At 47.4% G+C, this 20,729-nt stretch overlaps 1 protein-coding gene across 2 annotated transcripts in view; it reads left to right on the top strand.

Annotated features, from left to right (window-relative positions):
• The window catches only part of PRKCA (protein kinase C alpha), a 364,830-nt gene that overhangs the window by 144,715 nt on the left and 199,386 nt on the right, over positions 1–20,729 (top strand). For both annotated transcript variants that reach the window (XM_036836347.1, XM_036836348.1), the window contains exon 3: positions 3,456–3,538. In XM_036836347.1, coding sequence (XP_036692242.1) covers positions 3,456–3,538 — 83 coding nt within the window. The remainder of the gene's footprint in view (positions 1–3,455; positions 3,539–20,729) is intronic.

The following is a 20,729-nucleotide window of genomic DNA, read 5'->3' as shown; positions in this document are numbered from 1 at the left end:
CCAGCTCCTCTTCCTGGCCGCCCAGTCTCCCCGCGGCTGGGGCTGGGGATGGGCCGAGGGGGTCTCTGGTGCTTCCTCTCCTTAATCAGCCCCCCATCCCGGGCGTGGGGGCTGGCATGTTCTTCTTCATTAGGTCTGAATCTTGAGTCTTTGAACAGGCCTTGCAGGGTCTTTATCCCCTAACTCTCCTGGGGGAGCAGCTCTCTGGACCCTTCTCCCCGCCCCTCCCGTTGGGGGAGTGAGTACAGGCACTTCAGATGTAAGGTGGGGCGAGAGGGGCCGCAGAGGCAGGTCGGGGAGAAGTGATTTTGGGGTGGGCGGGGGTTTTGCTGCCCTTTCGGATTATATTGTGCAGTGAGGGTGAGGTTCTTTTCAGGATAAAATTGGACGTGCGATTTAAGGCGTGCAATCGATACACGGCCAGCTGGAGGGATGTAATTGCACTGACAGGTAAAGGGGGATTGAAAGGACAGGTGCAAACACCGAACTAGCCAAAGGGATCTGATAAATGTGGATTTTCTTCAGTGTCCACCTGAATGAGATGGACAGAAAAGAGATGAGAGACGCGACTGTTTGAATGATTAAGTAGGGAATCAGAATGCTCCTTCTCCCTTCAAAACACCGCATCCATAATAAACTGTGATGAGGAAATAGGGCTCCCGTGGCCCTCTCCCTTTAGTGGCTTATCGTCCTAATCCCAGCGAGTGAAAGCTGACTGTGTCTGGGGAGAGCGAGCTGACGGGATTAATCTGAGCCCATTATCCATCCTTAGGGAGCGTCGTGATGGGGGCGCTGCAGCAACACCGGGAAAGCCCGCTGCTCCGAAGGCTGTTAGGAGTGAAGTGCTGCCCTTTTGCAGCGTCTGGGCCCTGCCCGGGCAGCCAGGGGCTCTTTCCTCTGCGCCCTTACAGTACCCGCCTCCGGCCCCAGTGGTGCCCCGTGGGCAGCAGCCCGAGAGAGCCCCTCCCTCTCAGGTCCTCTCTGCTTCTGGAAGGATGCTCCTTACGAGATCTTGAGCGCTCACCTTCCCGTGGACGGTCCCCTCACTTGTCCGATTCTGCCTGCTCATGCCGAGCCTGAAGTTTTTTATAAATGATGTACTTTTACAGTGACCTTGTATTATGACCATAATACTTAAATACTTAAAATAAAATTGTTTAAAAAGAAAACAGTCATCCTTTATCCTGCTTCCCTGACGTGGTTTACCCCCATCTTTATCCTCCAGGTTTCATATGTATACGCCTGCATAGATACACACACACTTACATATATGTACGTGTATATATTTATTAAGTATACTTAAGATTATGTTTTCATGTAGCCATTTTCCTGGCACCCACGTGCGGAATCTCGGCATCACCCTCAGCATCTTTTGCTCTCCTGCCCACCAGTGTGGCGTGGTGGCGGGAAAGGGCTGTAGGGTCCAGCAGACCTTAGGTCGAGTCATCGCTCCGCTACATGGAGGAGGGTGACTGTACCTAAGGCCCTTTTCTGTCTGCCCCGTCCGTCTCTCCGTCCGTCTCTCCGTCCGTCTCTCCGTCCGTCTCTCCGTCCGTCTGTCCTCTCCCACCATCTCTTCTGTCTGCAAACGCTGTGCCCTTGTAACATGCTAGACGGCAGAGATCAGTACAGCGTTTTCCCTTCCGTAAAATGTAGGCGTCAGAGCATATTGAGTAGTGTTATGAGGATTCAGTGAGATCGTGCAGGTGAGGTGACCCATCCAAGTGACACAGAGCAGGAGGCTCGACAGACGGTGTCTGTGGTCAGCTGGCAGGTCCCATCAGTTCTTCGACTTCCCTGACACCTCTTACCTCCATCTCTTACAGACTGAATAGTGATGGGTGATCACTTTCATTCCCAGACTCTACAGTGGGCTTCCACCGGCCCTTACGGCCTGACCTGTTCCAGTGCATTCTTCCCATCACCACCATTGGCCCTTCAAAAGCACTGCTCTTGTCTGTGTTGTTCTGGTTCACACCTTTCAGGGCTGCTCATGCTGATCACAAACATCCTGAATGTGTTGCTGGCCCCTAAATGCTCCCTTAGTTTTAGTGTCTTGGCTCTGGGCAAACCTGCCAGCCTCTCCCACCCTCTCCTGGGCCTGACCCTCTTCAGTTGGCTTTATCTACTGACACATGTGCAGGAAGGTGTACTGATAGTATCGCTTGTGGGAGTAGACGAGAGCTAGGAACCTGGGAATTTCTAGCCTGCCTTCTGCAGTAAAGACTAAGGACTCACCCCGTATTTCTGAGGGAATATTGTTTCTTAGCGTGCTGTTCAGCAAAGAACAATAGAGTAGTGGGTTATGCCCTTTGGAGCTGAACCAGAAGCTTTTAAGGAAGGGTGACCTCAGTCATTTATTTGTATCCTCCATGTTATGCTTTTCATAAAAATCTTAGGTTACTTATTAATTTCTGTAACTAGTGATTCAGTTACTGATTCATCTTCGGGAATACTTAGCAAACCGTGCTGAGTTTGGAAAACGCTTTGTGTCGTGGATTTGGTAGATTTGCGGGTCCCCTCCCAGCTAGTGCCGAGCAGGCATAGACAAGAGGGATGTGAGGTTGCACCCTAGCTTTTCTTCACTTCAGAGGGCTGTTTTCTGTAGGTTGGGTTTGTGTCTTCAGGAGTTCTTGACGTTCGGAATTCTTCTAAGGAAGTTCTGCACCCACAGTTGAGGATATACACGTATTATTTATAATAAATTATTCTCTTACTAATAGGGTCTAGTGTTTGTCAATGTTTACACACCTCTGTGTTGGTGGAGGAGAGTGCACAGTACTTTACATATTGCTTCCTGGTTTATACCTTGGGAGAACTGTCTTACAATCCCTAGCCCTTCCCCTCAACTTTAGAGAAGAGGAACTAAGGTTTAGGTCTCCCGGGGCCCTGTCCGTGCTGGCATTTTGTGGTTCTGTTATGTAGGAGTCCAATCAGTACCAAGTGTGGGGACTTCCCTGGTGGCGCAGTGGTGAAGAATCCGCCTGCCAATGCAGGGGACATGGGTTCGAGCCCTGGTCCGGGAAGATCCCACATGCTGCAGAGCAACTAAGCCCGTGAGCCACAGCTACTGAAGCCTGCACACCACAACTGCTGAGCCTGCGAGCCACAACTGCCGAAGCCCACACGCCTGGAGCCCATGCTCCACCATGAGAAGCCCACGCACCATGACGAAGAGTAGCCCCTGCTCGCTGCAACTAGAGAAAGCCCGCGTGCAGCAGCGAAGACCCAATGCAGCCAAAAATAAATAATAAATAAATAAATTTATTAAAAAAACCCCCAAAAACCACATGTGGCTGAGTCTCGAGTGAAATGCCTTCTGATTGCTGTTTGTGAGATTCTTTCTGTAGTGAAATTAAACTGACTTCTGACAGCATGTAGCCCTGTTTGGAAAACGAAGCTTTGTATATTCAATCTAGACTTTACTAATTTTAGTTTTCTTTTCTCTCCACCAGTTTGCTGTTTTGTGGTTCACAAGAGGTGCCATGAATTCGTTACTTTTTCTTGTCCGGGTGCGGATAAAGGACCTGACACTGATGTAAGTAGCCTGGAAACTATTATTTTATGTTGATGAGGGTTTCCGAGTTTAATTTTTTTAATGCCTGAACTACTGTTGTTCTGGCACATACTGTTAACGGGAAGACTTACCAGTTCGTTTTGTATAACTTTGGCTTTTACTAATGAAAGATTTATAGTCCTTTTGAACCCTGGCAGGACTATCCCAGGCTCAGAGGAGAATTTCCTGTTATCTTGTTTGTACTCTTCAGCTCTGGGTGGTGTAGGCTAAATCTACCAAATTTATAGTCGTAGCTTTCACAAACACAAGGCAGTTCTTTTTGGAAAATGTTGATACATTTTACAATGAACATAAATCGCCCTTCAGTTTATTTGTAATGGTCGATTAACTAGTAGGGCCCTCACTGCTTTTGGCCGAGGTAACAAACTGTCCCTAGTTTGTTTCATGGGATCCTTGCTGCCTTTCATTAGGTATTATAAGTGCTCCTGTTGACTTGAATAATTCAGCGTCTGTTTCGCTGAACAAATGATCTCTGAAACTGCCCACATGTGAATACCTCATCTCTCTGATTTGTGTCCTAACTCCGCCCGTCTCTGCTGAGTCTCTCCGTTGCATCCCTTGTTGGCTGAAAAGCGAGGTCGGCAGAGCAGAGTGGGAGTTTGGGGGCGGGGAAGCACCAGTGCCTAAAATACATCCAGTGGAGGGGAACTTGAGCTGTTACATGGAAAGTCATATTTTTAACTGAAAAAAAAAAAAAAAAAATTGCAGGGTAGGCCCGGGAGAGTAGGCATTTCTGGATGGCGTGAGCTGGACCTCTTTGGCCACTAATACTTAAATGATTTGCTCCAAATGATTCCTACCTTTGGTGCTTGTTCTGATTGTTCTGGTTGGTTTTTTTTTGGTTTTTTGGTTTTTGTTTTTTTAAGGCATTCCGAGTGGATCATCTTGCCTTGAGGGAGATTACAGAGGTAGAAGAAAAGAAGTTAGAGGCCAGGAGAGAGCTCTGAGCTCCATCCTGCAGATCGGATGGGAGAGGAAGGCAGGGAAGGGGACCAGGAGGAGGCCAGGAGGGTGAGAGGCCAAGTTCACGATTCCCTAACGGGCCTGTCGGCCAACGCTGATCACATCTGTGATCTTGTTCTGAATCCTCTGTTGGCTCCTAATAGTCCACGTAGATGGTAACACACATCCGGGTTTGCACTTGCTTACCTAGGGAAGCCTTGGTTGATGCTTGTTTACGGCTGTTAATTATCTTCAGCAGCTCCTTTCCCGCTCAGAATTTTATCCTGTTGTGGCTGATGGCTGTGGCCTTCCTCCTCCCAGCCAGGGGCCAGGTGCAGAGTGTTAGCAAAGGGCTTTTCGCCGTGAAGCGTAACGAAGGGCACACCTGTGATCTGCTCCCGCTCATCTGTGTGTGTGCTGACTTGTGTGTGCGCTGACTTGTGTGTGCGCTGACTTGTGTGTGCGCTGACTTGTGTGCGCGCTGACTTGTGTGCGCGCTGACTTGTGTGTGCGCTGACTTGTGTGTGCTGACTTGTGTGCGCGCTGACTTGTGTGCGCGCTGAATTGTGTGCGCGCTGACTTGTGTGTGTGCTGACTTGCCTCACATTGTCATATACTCGACGTTTAAGTTACGGGATGAGCTTTTTCGAATCTGAGAGAGAAAGAAGTGGGTGAGGTACTAAAAAGGTACAGAATAATCGGCCAGTCCTGCCTGTCTGATCAAAAAGGACCGTGCACTCTTTTCCAAGGGGAACTTTTGCCTTTTGGTCCTTGGCTTCCAGAGACTGTGATTGCAGGGCCCGGCCGGTGGGGGCTTGAAGGCTCGGCTCCTCCTCAGGCCCCTTCCCTGCGCTTTTAAAATTTCCATCTCGAAGCCTCTTTGTCCTTCAGTCTGGAGCTCCTCCCTGTCCTTAGGACAACCTCTGTCCCTCGAGAATTGTGTCTCCGTGTGACTCCCCTCCCGCCAGAGGGAACACGAGGTACCTGGGTTTCCAGGGTGTGTACGCGTGCTTCTGTGTGTGTGCGCGTGTGTGCATGTATGTTAGCGCTTTAAATCCTTGTTTTCCATACTTTGTTTTCTCTGCGCCTTCAGTGAGAAAAGCCATGAAGCGTCACTTTTAGAGAGAGGCTCACACCAACCTCAGTCCTGCTGTGAAGGATCATGTCCGGACGCACCCCCTTCAATCTGTAAAAGAGTAGGGAGAGGAGAGTCTTATGTGACGTGTTTAAGATGACACAAGTGCTCAACAATTCTTTAAACGTAATCCTTGGGAGGTTTGCCCTGTGTGCTGGGTATGTGGACATTGGAGAAGGTGGAGGGGGGTCTGTTGAAAGGCTTCAAGCCCTGGAGGTCATCGGCTTCCCGGGGTTTGGTCTGCATTTTGCGCAGTCTCCCTGCCTTTATTCACCTGACGCATCCTCACCGGCCGGTGCCCCTGGCCTGTCCGGGGAGAAACGATTCCTGATGGGCTTTGCTCTTCTTGTATCTGAGCCGTCCAATTGAGTCGAGTTCAGGGGATTTAAAAATAACCTCCGGGGTGATTACTGAAGCCTCCCGGGCCGGGGGGAGCCCCCTCCGTGCAGGTGGCATCGGGAGGTGACTGCAGCCGCCTGCATGTTTGCAGGAGCACAAGTGAGGAGGTGAACCAACTTGTTACAGGGCGGGGAAGCTTGCTTCTGATCTGGGTGCCCCTTCAAGTCTGTGAAGCCCGTAAAACCAAGCCATCTGAAGAAGCTGAGAGCATCGACCGTAAATGACTGACTCACAGCCAAAAACGGGACCCAGTGCACAACTTGCTGCAAAGCAGGAGCAGTGTCCGGAGGGAGCTGGACCCCGCGGGCAGCCGTGTGTCCAGAGAACGGAGCTGCCTGCTTTGCCTTTTGACAGCCTGCGAATTCTTTTGTTCTCAGGTTCTTCTCGGTGTCTTAGAAACTGAGCAAAGGAAGAAAGACTGCTAAGTTGTTTAAATTTCAACCTTTCAAAGCTGCATTTATAACAAAACTTGAAACATGTAAAATAAATCTAGAAATAAATTTAATTAGTGGATCTTCTGTTTTCTCAAAGTGTGCTTTTACATGTAATAGGGAAACAAGACCATTGTGTGAGAAAACCCCTGTTATACCCCAAACAGTTTTTACATTCCTGAACCAACAAAGTGTGATTTGTAAAAGGTGCAGGTGCTAAAAAGTGGCATTTAAAATTCAGCAGAGGTACTTCCCGGGTGGCGCAGTGGTTAAGAATCCGCCTGCCAGTGCAGGGGACATGGGTTCGAACCCTGGTCCAGGAAGATTCCACATGCCGCAGAGCAACTAAGCCCATGCGCCACAACTACTGAGCCTGTGCTCTAGAGCCCACGAGCCACAACTACTGAGCCTGTGTGCTCTAGGGCCTGTGAGCCACAACTACTGAGCCCGCACACCACAACTACTGAAGGCTGCGTGCTCTAGGGCCCGTGCTCCGCAACAAGAGAAGCCACTGCGACGAAGGGTGGCCCCCACTCACCGCAACTAGAGAAAGCCCCGTGTGCAGCAACGGAGACCAAACACGGCCAAAAATTTTTTAAAAAAAAAAAGAAAAGAAAAAGAAAATAAGGAGAAAGATTTCCCTCCCCTTCAAAAAAAATAAATAAATAAAATTCAGCAGAATGAGGTAAAAAGAGTCTCAGAGCAGGAACTGGGAGCCTTGCCCTGCCAAGTCACTGAAAATCTTTCTAGATCGTGCTTTTCTTATCAATAGGGAGATTGAACTTGGTGATCTTTACAGTTATTTTCAGCCCTAAATAATAATTTGTCACCTAAATGTCTACCGAGGGCTTCAAGCTGTGAAGATAAAAAGGTGACGACAGGTCCTGCCCTCCCAGTGCCTCCTCTCTGATGAAAAGGATGCAGAGCCTCACACTCTAAGGTTGCATGTGACGGCTGCCGTCAGTGGGGGAAGAAATAAGCTGTTGTTGAGTTTGAGTGGAGGGGAGAGTGCATCTCATGGAAGAATGAGGGAAGGCTTCCTGAAGGTGGTGACATTTTTAAGATTTATTTCAATTTTTTTTTTTTTTTTTTCCAAAACGTTCTTTTAAAAACAAGTAGACCAGTATTTTCCTGTTTCTCCTGCTGGCTTAAGGGAGTTCATCCCTCGCCAAATGCTGCTACCCGGTGGTGTGTAAACTCAGGTGACACATCATTGCAAGAGGACCCGTTAAAAGAGCACAGGCCAGAGAGACCCGCCATGTTCTGCAGATTCCCCCAGGTGAACCTCTGAGTGGAGGCCTTGCCGGTCCTGAAACCCCGCTCTGCACTCCTCACGTGCCATGCTGCCACGGGAAACCTGGAAAAGAAGTTATTTCGGGGAAACAAACCCAACCCAAAGCTCCCATGCTAATTCTGTTCTTCAGTGGGTGGATTATTTTATGTACCAGATTCACAGTAACAGAAGTATTTCCTACAAGGGAAGGGACTCCTGCTACTTTTGCACCAAATTAATTTAGCTGAGAATTAAAAATAGCCTCCAACACTTGCATCCCCATCTGCAGTTCTGATGCGCTACAGGGGGCCGCAGAGGGTGGGACATCCGTCCTCTTGATGCGCCAGTGAGAAGAGGGGGTGTGTGTGGTGTGAAAATAGAGAAGGTGCCCTGTGCGGGAACCAGGGGGCCAGGAGACCTGTTCTTGAGGGGGTCACCCCAGGGGCTTTTCAGCTTAATCCAATGGCTGAAGTTGCCACTGCGCGAATGTCTTTGGAACTCTTCGCTCAGAGTGGCACGTACAGCCAGCAACTCATTCAAAATCTCTCCTCTTACCCCCTGTCAGCCTTTGAGAGTGTGGTGTGATTGTTTAGAGGAAGCAGCCAAAAGCCCAGTGGAGCCGGATCTGAAAAAGGGGTGTGATTAAGGTGGGTGGTACCATTTTTTGGTCAAAAAGGGGGTAAGATGATAAGGTAGACAGTGATTTTCTTGGGAAAATTATAAACTGTCTCTGACATCAGATTTGAAAGCGACTTTTGTTCCTGAAGCATGGAAGACACGTAGGAATCGTTGCGTAGGTTCTCACGGACACTTTTAGTTAATACCCATTCTAGAAAATTGTTGTCTTCCTTGATGGTCATGCCTACACAGTGAATTCTTCATGGGGCTGTCCTCTGTCGTTTCCCTTTGGAAACCAATAGCCCGGTGCAGAGCCTGGCACAGAATGGGTGCACAAAGAATAGTTGTTGAACCAGAGAATGAGTGGATGAAGGTCTGATAACCTAATTTGATCACCAGTTGTATTTACATGATCTTGAATTACTTGGCTAGTTTTAGCTACGTGTGAGATTGTTACTGAACTTGCCCAGAACTTAGGAACGGATGTTTCATCAGCGTTATTATGTCACCTCGCAGGGTGGAAGCCACACCTGATGGGCTTTCCTTCTTTTTACAGTAGTCATTTCAAACCATGGTCTCAGCTATTTGGAGTTTAGTTTAAAAAATGGTGAATTTGGACAATAGCTTTTGACTGATTGGGGTCAAAAATTGGTATGAAGGCTTCCTTTTTTTTTTTTTTTAAAAACATCTTTATTGAAGGCTTCCTTATTTTTTCTGACCCATACCAAGTGACTTAGTAATATCAGACAGTTCATGATGTACAAACAACCAAATTAACCTGTGCCTGAGAACTGAAGTCTGGGGCCACTTGTGGCTCAAATCATTGGGAGCTCAGAGCTAGAGGTTCTGCTTCACAAGTCATGACATCTTTATGATGGTACCTGATGTGTACTTAGCATCTCTATGTCTGGTGCTTTTTCTGTTATTATTTGTAATTGTTAACTGTTTTTTGAGCGTTTATTTCATGCCAGGTGCTATGAGATGCAAAGGTTAAAAAAAAAACATGGTCTTTGTCTTCAAATAGCTTATCCTTAGTGGGAAGTCATACTATACGAATCATCATGATTATTTATTCAGATGATTACTTCCGTGGATAACCCACATAAATGCACACGTTATTATCTTCATTGTACAGATGTGAAAATGGAGGCTTGGGGGTGGTTAAGCAACCTGCCAGAGTCCAGCAGTAAGTGGTGAGCTTTGACCCAGGTCTCTCTGCTTCCAACCCTGTTCTTTCCTTGGTGCCGCATGGTTGGTTAGTAGACGCCAACTTCAGGGGCAGGCTTTCTGTTGGCGAAGCCTCTATTTTGGGGGTCGGAGTCTGGGGTCAGTGTGTCTATGAGAAATCTCAAAACAGTAAGAAACTTGATAAAATCCCAAGATGTTAACAGTAAAAGCGTTCACCAGGAGGACTGACAGTGCCCACTAGTGAAGACTACAGCATGTGATGGGACCAGCTGAGAGCCTGGAGCCATTTGGAGACTTGATTCTGGTTCTCCTCAAGAAAATGGGAAGGTAGGGCTTCCCAGGACCCTGGGTTTCTGGAAAGATTCATTGCAAGTGGGTTCACGCTAAGCTGAAAGCCAGCCCAGAGAGCTCTTTGGCTTATGCCAGAGCTTGTTCCTGGATTTTAATGAGTCACTCTTTGATAAACTGAAGTAGGAGTCCCATTCAATTAGCTAATACCTTCCTCACCTTGGCTCTGTTTTTGCTGTGACATTTCTTTATTTACAGTGAGAGCAAGGGTCCAAAACAATGACAACAGTCAATGAACCTACTTAGTAGGAATTCTGTCTAGGCCTTCGACAGTGGCCGAGAGAGATGAAACCAGTGGGAGAGTCGCTTTGCTGACAGCTGTTTATACTGTGTTGCACCAGAAGCTGTGAGCAAACGCCCTCAATCATAGTCTGTTATGAGCAGGAGGTGAGATGGACAGAGGGAAGGTCGATTGTTCTAATCATTTTGTTTCATTCCACATTTCTGTTTATTTTTATAATCCAGCCTGTTCCCAAAACGCATTTATTTTGAGACTGATAGTCCAAGGGTGGAAAGCCAGGTTCTAAGAAGAATGTCACTGCCATGACACGACTGTGCCACTCTCCTGCTTCACATTTTCCCAGGTTTCTACAGGGTCACACACGATGACTCCACTGGCTGTTTGCTGTGGCTGTTGGCCAGGAAGCCTTGGTTCTCCTCCACCTTGACCTTTCCAGAGGAGGGTAGCACAGGTTTCTTACATAGTGGTGGCAGTTTTCCAAGAGGGCGAGCCTTAGCGCACTTACACGTTATGTGTCCTGATGTCTCGCGACCAAAGCAAGTCACATGGCCAAGCTCAGGGTCCCTGTGAAGGTAGATTAGTTCGGGGTTCTCCAGAGAAACAGAACTGATAGGCTATGTGTGTGTGTGTGTGTGTGTGTATTTGTGTGCACAGGTGTGTGTGTGTGTACAGGTGTGGGTGTGCGCACACAGGTGTGTGTGTGTTTCCCAAAAAGAGATTTCTTATACAGAACTAGGTCATGAGACGGTGGAGGCTGGCAGGCATTTAAATGTTAATCTCATCCAAGAACACCCTCCTAGAAACACCCAGGATGATGTTTGACCAAATATCTGGGCACCCCGTGGTCCAGTGAAGTTAACGCACAGCATTAGCCATCGCAGAGGGACGGGGCACAGGTGTGGGCCCTGGGAGGGCTGGGTCGCTCGGGCCATTACTTTAACAGGTTACCACAGGATGACTTACTGTGGTTGTGTTGTGATGTTTTCTTTCCCCTGAACCTCACCCATCTCTGTATTCCCAGTGCCTCGTAGGATTTCTGACTCACAGGTGATCGTGAACGTGTGTTGCAAGAGTGAATGGAAGAAAAAATGAAGTCTCTGATCCCAAAATGAAATAAATATCTGTAAAATGTTTCATGAGATTCTCTCAGATCAATACCGCCGTTTCTTGATTTTAAATTAGTCTTTAGGAAGTGAATTTCCTTTAGAAAGTTGTTTTTCTTCCTGTGTGGAGAGAATCGTCCATGTTTGAGGAACTTTTGCAGGATGCCCACTGCACTGTGCTTTGCTGAATGTATGACCAGGATTTGTAACTTGGTGAACGTTTTTCGGCTTAAATGTTGGTGGGGAAAGAACCTATTAAAAGGAAATGCTTGTTTTGTCAACTGCATGTTTTGGATTTATATTCCTTGAAGTCACTGCTAATTGTACAGTTAATCTGGAGAGGTTTATAACAAATCACAGTTCAAGAGGAAGAGAAATGATAAAGCTGAGGAGTCAGGAGTCTTGATTTCTTTCCAGTTTGAAATCAGAGGTGCGTGCCTAAGACATGCCTCATTGTGCCAGGATAAATAATCCATGCAGAAGTCATAGAGGTTGTTATTCATGCTCATGAGAAGTTTGTATTGTTATGAGATTGCTGTATGAAAGAATATTTTGAAATGCACAGCCTACACACTGTTTAACAATGGTTATGGGTTTTTTTTTTTTTTTTTTTTATGTCGTAAACATCCCTAAGGCAAATACCTTCCAGAAGGCAGTGTGCACGTCGCTTGCTGTCTGTAACCTCAAGTCCCTAGCCTGTCCCTCCCCACCTCTTTTTCAAGGCAGGAAGCTTTGGAGAGTTAACATGGGGTAGAAATTTCATACCTGAAAATGATATTTTCCGTGCAGGAGGGTGATTTTAGGTTTCTAAGATATGAAGCTGTATCATGACTCATTTGTTCCTAAGCAGGTCGTTCTCCCGTTACTAAAATTAATCACAAAAGACCAGGGAAGCTTGAACAAGGAGAGTGCACACAGCAGGTCTTAGAATTAGAAAGGGAGGCCTCTTTTCTTTTGCATTTGCGAAGTTTGAATGATGCACCAAGGTTTAGGTAATTCATGTTACTCAGGTTTTTTTTTTTTTCATTACAAGTCTGTAATTTAGAGTAACTGAAGGTACAGAGCTGGAAGTGAGGAAGAAAAGTGACAAGTAGAAGATTTAAAAAGGAATCAGGTGCATGTGTGAAGCAGACCTTCCTGCAAGTCCACGTGCCCACCGTCTGCTGGGAGCTACGTGCTTTGGTTTGGTCATATTCTCACTTACTAAACGCCTGGTCATCCAGGAGCCCAAGGATGGGGGAGTCCGACGAAATAACCTCTGGAAAAACGTGCAGTTTGCCGAAGAGCATCTTGCTGTGTCCGCTCCTGTCCGCTCCTGTCCGCTCCTGTCCTCTCCTGTCCTCTCCTGTCCCCTCCAGTCCCCTCCTGTCCCCTCCTGTCCCCTCCTGTCCGCTCCTGTCCCCTCCTGTCCCCTCCAGTCCCCTCCTGTCCCCTCCTGTCCCCTCCTGTCCGCTCCTGTCCCCTCCTGTCCCCTCCTGTCCCCTCCTGTCCCCTCCAGTCCCCTCCTGTCCCCTCCTGTCCCCTCCTGTCCTCTCCTGTCCGCTCCTGTCCGCTCCTGTCCCCTCCTGTCCCCTCCTGTCCCCTCCTGTCCGCTCCTGTCCGCTCCTGTCCCCTCCTGTCCCCTCCTGTCCCCTCCTGTCCGCTCCTGTCCGCTCCTGTCCCCTCCAGTCCCCTCCTGTCCCCTCCTGTCCGCTCCTGTCCGCTCCTGTCCCCTCCTGTCCCCTCCTGTCCCCTCCAGTCCCCTCCTGTCCGCTCCTGTCCCCTCCTGTCCCCTCCTGTCCCCTCCTGTCCCCTCCAGATTCTCCCCTAGGCAGCATCCCCAGTGGTGTTTTGCAGGTATCGGGCAGATCACATCATTGCGTTGCTCTGTCCACACCCTGCAGTAGCCTTCCTTGGCCATTACGGTGAAATGCAAACGTCTTACTCTGGGCAACAAGGCCTGTGGTGATTGGGATCTGGTTCCCGTCCACCTCACGGACAGGACAGGCTACTAAGCTCATTTGCACCTGAGGGCTTTAGCACTGGTGGATTCTGGTGCCCGGATCTTCACGATGCTCGTTGATACCATTCCAGTCTCTGCTCAGGTGACTCCACAGAGAGGCCTCTTCAGCTCCCACCCTCCCCTCTTCATTGTCCATTAGCGTGTCCTCCTTATGTACCTTTGATGGTCCTTGTCACCCTGGAAACCGTGCTATTTATTTGTCACTTGATTGCTGTCTGTCTCTTCCACCAGCGTGAAGCACCATGCGAGCAGGGCTGTTGTCTCACTCACTCTTCTATTTGACTTAGAACTGTGTCTGCCACGTACTAAGTGCTCAGTTAATATTTGTTGCCCAGATGAATGTATGTGACTTTTACAAGAGAGATGAAAAAATCTTACAGGGTTTTGTTTGTTTCCTTCCAATAATGTAACTAAAAGGAACTGTCCTAGCATCAGTGGAGATTTTTCCTTTTCTATGACTATAATGCCATACCATATGATAGTCAACTGGCCATGCCAGTTGAGCCTAAGGCCTACTGTGAGATTGGACATATCTCCCCGACAACCAAAAAAGCATGTTCTTCATAATCTTAACGTTAGGACTATATGGTCTATAAAATTCATTAGAAAATAAAATGTATACGATGAGTCTTACTGAAGCAGAATACCCAACTACCCACCAGATTCTGGATGTCAGCCATTCTAGATAACTACCATAAGTCTTGAATTTGAAACCTTGAGAATAATTTATACCTAATAGGATCTTAACATTGAAGATTAGGGTATGGCTATATATTGGCTTGAGTGCAGGGTCCTCTTAGATTTCCCTCTGCAGTCATCAGTTTCTTTTACTAACAATCTTGTGTGTGGTAGGGCGTCGTTAAGTCAATTGTGATACATCCGTGCGATAGCATAAGTGCAGCCATTAAGAAGGATGACTGTAAAGACACGGAAAATGCTTGTATGATGTCTCCATGCAAAAGCTTAACGTAAAGGTATTACTGTGATTAGGACTATGACCGAATTTATGTACGGAGGGGCAGGGACTAGAAAGGACCCTAGGAAGCTGAAATCATGATAATTTGATTTTTAAGATGAGTTGACATAGATTATTTTTCTGGATTTAATCTTGTTGGAATAGTACAATTTTTGAAAAGCTCTAATTGGCATATTTGCCCCCTCTTGAATCTCATCCACTAAATTCTTTTGAAATGTGACCAAGTGCTGTGGTCTCCCAGGACGTCATCTGAACGGAGCAGACCCACCCACCCGAGAATAATTCTTTGCCCAGCAGTGTGCTGGCAGAGCTGTTTGCTGCAGACGTCTAGGCTGCCACGGGCTGAGTGTATCTGTTTGCAACACGGGTAATAGAAAACCTGGCCAAGCGATGGTTTGAACTAAATAGGGGTTTTGTTCTCATGTAACAAAATGTCTGGACTGGGAGGTCTGGGGCTCATGTGGCATCTCCAGGATTCCATAAGGACCCAGGCTTTTAGTCCAGCCTTCTTATCGTGTGGCTTTCGTCCTTTCGTCCTCATCTTTGTTGTCCTGGGTGTAAGAGGGCTGCTGTATCACCATCCCTTCCGGGTTCCACGCGGGAGGAAAGAGAAGGGTGAGGGTCCAGGCACAGATGCCTGTTGAGTCTACTCCCTTTTAAAGGATCCCCCCCGAAACCCAATCTGACAACCTCATTTACATCCTATTGGCCAGAACTGTATCACACAGCCACTCCTACTTGGAAAATGTGGGAGTTTTATTTTGTTTCGTTTGAAGCTGGCTGTATTTCTGCCCAGAGCAAGGTCAAGGTAGTTCAGTAACAAAGAAGAGGAGAATGAATACCAGATAGGCAGGTAACAGTGAGTTCTGTGTTGAAGTTGCCGAGGGTACATCGCCTTCTAGATGTAACTGCCTTCACCACTCTGGGTGCGATGTGCCACTGTACCACTGTTGCTGTGACTTCATCTCGGTGGTACAGGAAGGCTTCTGTTACTGACATGGTGTCATGAGGGGTTTTCAGATACAGTCGAATTAACTGAGTTTCTTGATCTGTTGATGATAGGAAAAGGAGACAGGAATGAGGAAGTCTTGTGATAAGTTCTTTTTTTTAGCAAGACTTTTCTGAAAAACAAAACAAAACAAAACAAAACTTGTTCTTTCTGTTGGTGACAGTACTTCTAAGTTATCTTGTGAGGAGCATTTTTTGTTTTCATAATGAAGTATTTTGAGATTCCATCATTGTGTTTATTCCATCATTACATTCTTATTACATAGTGGTTTCTGACAGTGAATAATAAGGGTTGATTGGCGCAGAGCGCGTATCCCAGTCGCTCGCTGTCTGTTGAAGCAGCTTTGGTCATTCAAAGCGGCAGCAGCGTCCTCCATGGGTACCAGACATCACTTGGAGTATGAAGTGCAGGATGGACAGCAGGTATTAAGGAAGGTGTTGAGAAACGGGTATGGTCAGGAAACCACAGGACAGAGACCCGAAAACCAGTCAGGAGTGTTCAGCGTGAAGAAAGGGGTAAGTTGTAGGCGCTGACGAGCACTGGCTTCTAGCCTAGAAAGAAGGGTGGGCTTATCTTTGGAACTCCAAGGGACAGACCCACCCCGATGACTAGGCGTTAAGGCAGAGTGGAGTGTAAACTCCAAGAAGAACTTCCAAGGAGCGGGCGTTACTAACCATAGGAGAGGGACCTCAGGGCGGGGAGCCCCAAGAAGGGTAACGAGGGCTGCTTGTCGTGTTCTTCCGAAGGAGCAGTGATGGCTTCCACGCACGCTCTAGAGTTTGCAGTGAGACTCGGAAGGATGCTGGGTTTTCTCTCTGGAATGCCTTCCCCCATGGCACCCGGCCAGTCCTTAGTCTTCCTGTGAGGACCACACTGCGCATGTCTTCTCTCAGAAGCTTTCCCCGACCATCCCTTCTATCTCCATGGACTCCCCCCCGCCCCCCGCCCCATTCAGCTGCTCCTTTAGTTCCCCCTGCACATCCCTCGCTGAAGACATTCACAACCCTGCGCTGTCATTGTCTCTGTCTCTACCCATAGGTGGCTGTCCCTTGAGGGCAAACCCATCTTTTACCTTCCTGTCTTCTGTGCTTACCCAGAATCTGGCGGTTTCACTGGCTCTCAAACACTTATTGAATTAGCAAGTCAGTGAGTAGAGATTAGTGAGATTGTGCTTGAGTTAGGATGACCTTACAGAGAGTGTCTGTTTCGACTTTATTGACACTGATGCTGTTCTCGCAGGTGGTGGTTGAGCCAGGTAGCATCATGGATGGTTACTGAGGACAGTGAGTGATGCACGGTTCTTTGTGCAAGTGCCGCCTCGCTTAGACGTCTGACCTCCATGCTTGTGGTGAGGCTGAAAATTGCCCACAAGCTGTGTTCTCAAAGTGCTTTGCGCATTCAGGCTTACGGGTGCGAGTTCCGTTCTGCATCTCTGTTGATGGTCAGGGGGTGGACCATGGAGCAGCTGGGATGCTGGGAGTGAATACAGGAGGCTGCCAGGTCCCCTCTTGTGTGTTGAAATAGAATAAACAGAGAAGAACAAGGCAAGTTTTTAAAATAACTTGGTACGCATGTAGGTGAAATAACCTTAACTCCCAGTAGCTGAGAAAAAAATAGGTCCCAATTCTGGCTCTTGTTCTGGGATATTTTTAGTATGAGAGGGCTCTTTCTTCTTTGATCAATGAAGGAAAAATCATGGTAGAAAAAAATTAGGTGGGGAGAAGTCTACTCAAGCTGTTTTATTTCCACCTCATCCATGAAAGAAAAGCAAACATGAGCAGAGGCTGGTCACAAGCACCATAGAAAAGGACAGCGTAATGTTTTCTTCTCTCATATTTGTTTATAATACGATTTAGTTATAATACACACCGCTGTGAGTTGTTTTCGGTGTGTGGCTTGGTAAATTATCTGAAGAGCCTGCTAAAACTCTTGTTTCATAAGATACTTCCCATTTTAATTTTATTTGGGGGAAATTATGGGTTTTTGGAGTTTGTTTTTAGCTTTTAAATGAATGTGATTTATTTACCATAGCATTTGAATTATGAGCATTTCCCTGTTATTACCCCCTGAAAGGTTTGGTCTATTTCTACTAGAATCTTCTAAGGGAAATTGATGAACCTAGTAACCTAATTTTAGACCTCCTGAAATTTGGCAGATGGATGGTGTTTATAGTGTTCTGAATCCGTTCCTATTGGACGTTTAAAAATAGTCACGTCATTAGAGAATATGTTCAAGAAAAAAAGATTTTAACCCCATATCGAATGCCCAGATCATTGTTTTCAGTCTCTTAAACTGGGTATGCATTTTGGTAGCAATTTTTGAAGAGCCTCCTGTACTCTCTTCCTTTTCTTTCCCTGTGCCATGCTGCTGTTGTCATGGAAACAGATCTTGGAGTTGCTTTGTTACACAGTGTAAGGGACTCCCTGATATGGAGAGTTACTGCAGGTCATATCAACACAGAGCCTTTATTAAATGTTGTGCTACAATGCATATTGTATAAAAGATGGAGCTCTGTGTTCCTTGGAGCTTGCACTAAAGAAGACATAACTCTGACACCCATAAAACACAAAACAAACATCAGAGTCCTAAGCCTCAGGAGCCTTGAAAAAGTACAAGCAACAGGCACACGTCATTTCTATTGTAGGTGATGTGTTATGTCCGTGGTCAGGACAGGTCATTACTAGACGTCCAGTTAGGGTTAACTTGTTGAGGAAAGAGGCTTGGGAGGTTTGAGTGGTCCAGGAAAGGCGCAAGCCAGAAGTTAAGAGGATTGTTGGAAATTCCTGGCAACCGTTTAGAGGTAGAAGTTGGATCCTGAGATGAGACTCAGCTGCGCCCAATGGTCTGAATGCTTGGAGGCCTCCAGGTTGTAAGGTAGCCCAGTCAGGTGTCCCGAGAGGGTATGTTTACGATGTTTGTGGTTGTGTTGATTGGGGTCGAGGGGAGCGAAGCAGTTGAAGGAGCGGTGGACTCCCATGGCCCTGGGTGTTCGTCTCTTGCCTTCTCGCTTCCAGCAAATACCATCACCTCCCTGGGCCTCAGGTTCCTCGATCACCTTTCCATTGGTCATGCGCCCATCAGATGTACTGAGGTTGAACTAGGGGGCTGATGACAAAGGCCCTTGGCCCTTGTGCTTAGTTCCTTCTAAACTTCAGGTGTCCAGATTTATTATTTTTAAATATACTTTTTGCTTGGGCTACAGAAACAATTAACCACACTCTAACGCTAGTATCCTGCATTCTTATTCCTAAGTGACTGCTGATTTCCCAAGAGATTTGCCCCTAGACTCAACAGGAAAAGTATAATGATTCCAGTACCACTTGCAACTGCTATTTTAGACACACTGAAATTCTCCTGGGTCTGTCATGACCAATTTTGCCGCTTTAAAAAAAACCTGCTATGGAGTATTTTTTTTAAACTGCAGTGATTTAAAAGTCTCACACCAGGGCATCCCTGGTGCGGTAGGAGACCGGGGCCTTAATTTATGAGATGCTTCAGATACTGTGTGACATGCAGCAGAGTCGGGACTCTTGGGGGACCTGCCCCCTCGGTACAAGCCAGATTGTAGCTTCAGCTAATTTTGATTTGGAAATTGCCCCCTTAAAAAGAAAAGTCCTAAAAATGTTTGACATTTACAGGATTTCTGCAGCAGTTGGCAGTTTCTCTAGCAAGTGTATTCACAGACCTTGAAAGAATTTGGCAATTGCTAACTCATGTTTTTATATTGTGTAGGAGTACAAATATAGTCCTGATGGTACATTGTAGTGATGGGTATAGAGAGTATAATGGCTATCAAAGTCAGAATTCTCATTTTTTTAGTCTATAAACATGTTTTCAGCTTCCAGATATAAACTCATCTATAAGGATAATAGTAGTGCGTGACCACAGAATTTTTCCTCTGATTTCTCAATTGCTTTTCACTTACTTTTTCTTAATAAGTACTGTCTCTAGGATCTCAAAATGTGGTATAAATTGACAAGATGAGATTCAACTTTTTTTCCTCTGGAAAATTGAAATGTGATCCCCCCCCCCTTTTTTGGTTAATCAGGACAGCTAAAAGTAAACATCCAATTATGCAGTGATGAATCTAGTCTGGCTCAATCTGTATCCTTTAAGAAGTCCTAAGTTACGGGGATGTGTTGGAAAGAAGGCCAGTCTGAGACAGATTTAGGTTCCATGTAAAGAGCCAACTCCTCTCAACTTTATGGACTGATATTATGTGTGTAAGAAAAGAAACGGGGTCAAGAATTGTCTCATCCCTTTACTCTGAAAGGCGAGAAAGGAAACGGGGAGACCTGGTTTCTACTTTTAGATCAGTCCTCAAAATACGGAATGTTCTTTGAAATAAAATATTCAAGTGAAGAAAGAATTGAGGAACTCAGATTTAGCTCCGAAAGAACCTGCTTGCAACTCATGGCCCCTTTAGCTGCATTCAGTCTCTCATGCCTCCCTTGGCCGTATCTCAGCTCCCATTACGCGTGACCGGGACACGGGGGCTCTCTCTTGGTCTGGACCAGAAGGTCCCTCAAGGTGTCCAGTAGGGAGCTGCCGGGGTCCCGAGGTGGGCACCCTCCCGGTGTTGGCAGACTGGGAGCCCGAGGAGGAGCACAGGCCGCACGCTTGGGGGGAGATGACGGACGTCCCAGGACAGCGGGCGCCCTGGGCCCGAGCCAGTGAGGCCGGCCGTGGCAGGACAGAACACCTACACTTGATAAGCCCCCTCCCCTCCTTCTTCTTGGCTGCTTGCAATTTCTGTGCTTATTTCCTTTTAGTACCGTTGAGTGATGTCCCTGAGTCTGTCCCAACTCTGCTAGGCAGAAAGGAGCTCCTGCTATTGGTGGAGCCCAAAAGAGAGAACAGCACGGGGTGGAGGCGGAGAACAGGAGTAATTGAAGCAGGAGAGACAGCCCCGAGTGGCATGAGGCTCGGGGCCGACTGGGAGCGCGTGCTCGTGACCTCCTGGAGAAGCTCAGTCCTTGCTAGGTATTATATTTTTTAATTACAGAGGGGCTGGATTAGTCCCTCACGGGTGGTTTGTGCTAAACCCCACGGGGCCCTTTGTAGAGGGAGGGGGGACCAGCTGCCCCAAGTGAACTAGAAGGCTGCTGTGGGTGTTTCGTGATGCCCGGTCTGCTGAAAAACGTAGCTTCTCTTTGGAACTTGGGCGGAATGGTGTGAGCCTGAGTAGGTGGGTCTGTCATGGGCTGACACGTGTGGGTGACTCACTGAAGAAACAAGTCAGGCCCCCAGAGAAGGCCGAGAGCGTTTTTCATTCGTCAGACCCGCTGTGAACTTAGTGGGGCCTTGAGCTCTGCTCCCGGCCCAGGCTGTGATGTCAGGACCCTTGGCACCGCTTCCCCATGAATTCCGTCACTGCTCCTGGAAGAGCGATCTGGTGCCCTCTGGTTCCCATCAGTATCCAGAAGTGGCGGTGGAGGGTTCCAGCGGGCAGGATTGGGTACCGGAGAAAGGGCAGCACTCCCTGTG

This window comes from Balaenoptera musculus, chromosome 20 (genome assembly GCF_009873245.2).
Source record: "Balaenoptera musculus isolate JJ_BM4_2016_0621 chromosome 20, mBalMus1.pri.v3, whole genome shotgun sequence".
Taxonomy (NCBI): Eukaryota; Metazoa; Chordata; class Mammalia; order Artiodactyla; family Balaenopteridae; genus Balaenoptera; species Balaenoptera musculus.
This window is presented reverse-complemented; position numbering and strand designations above follow the sequence as displayed.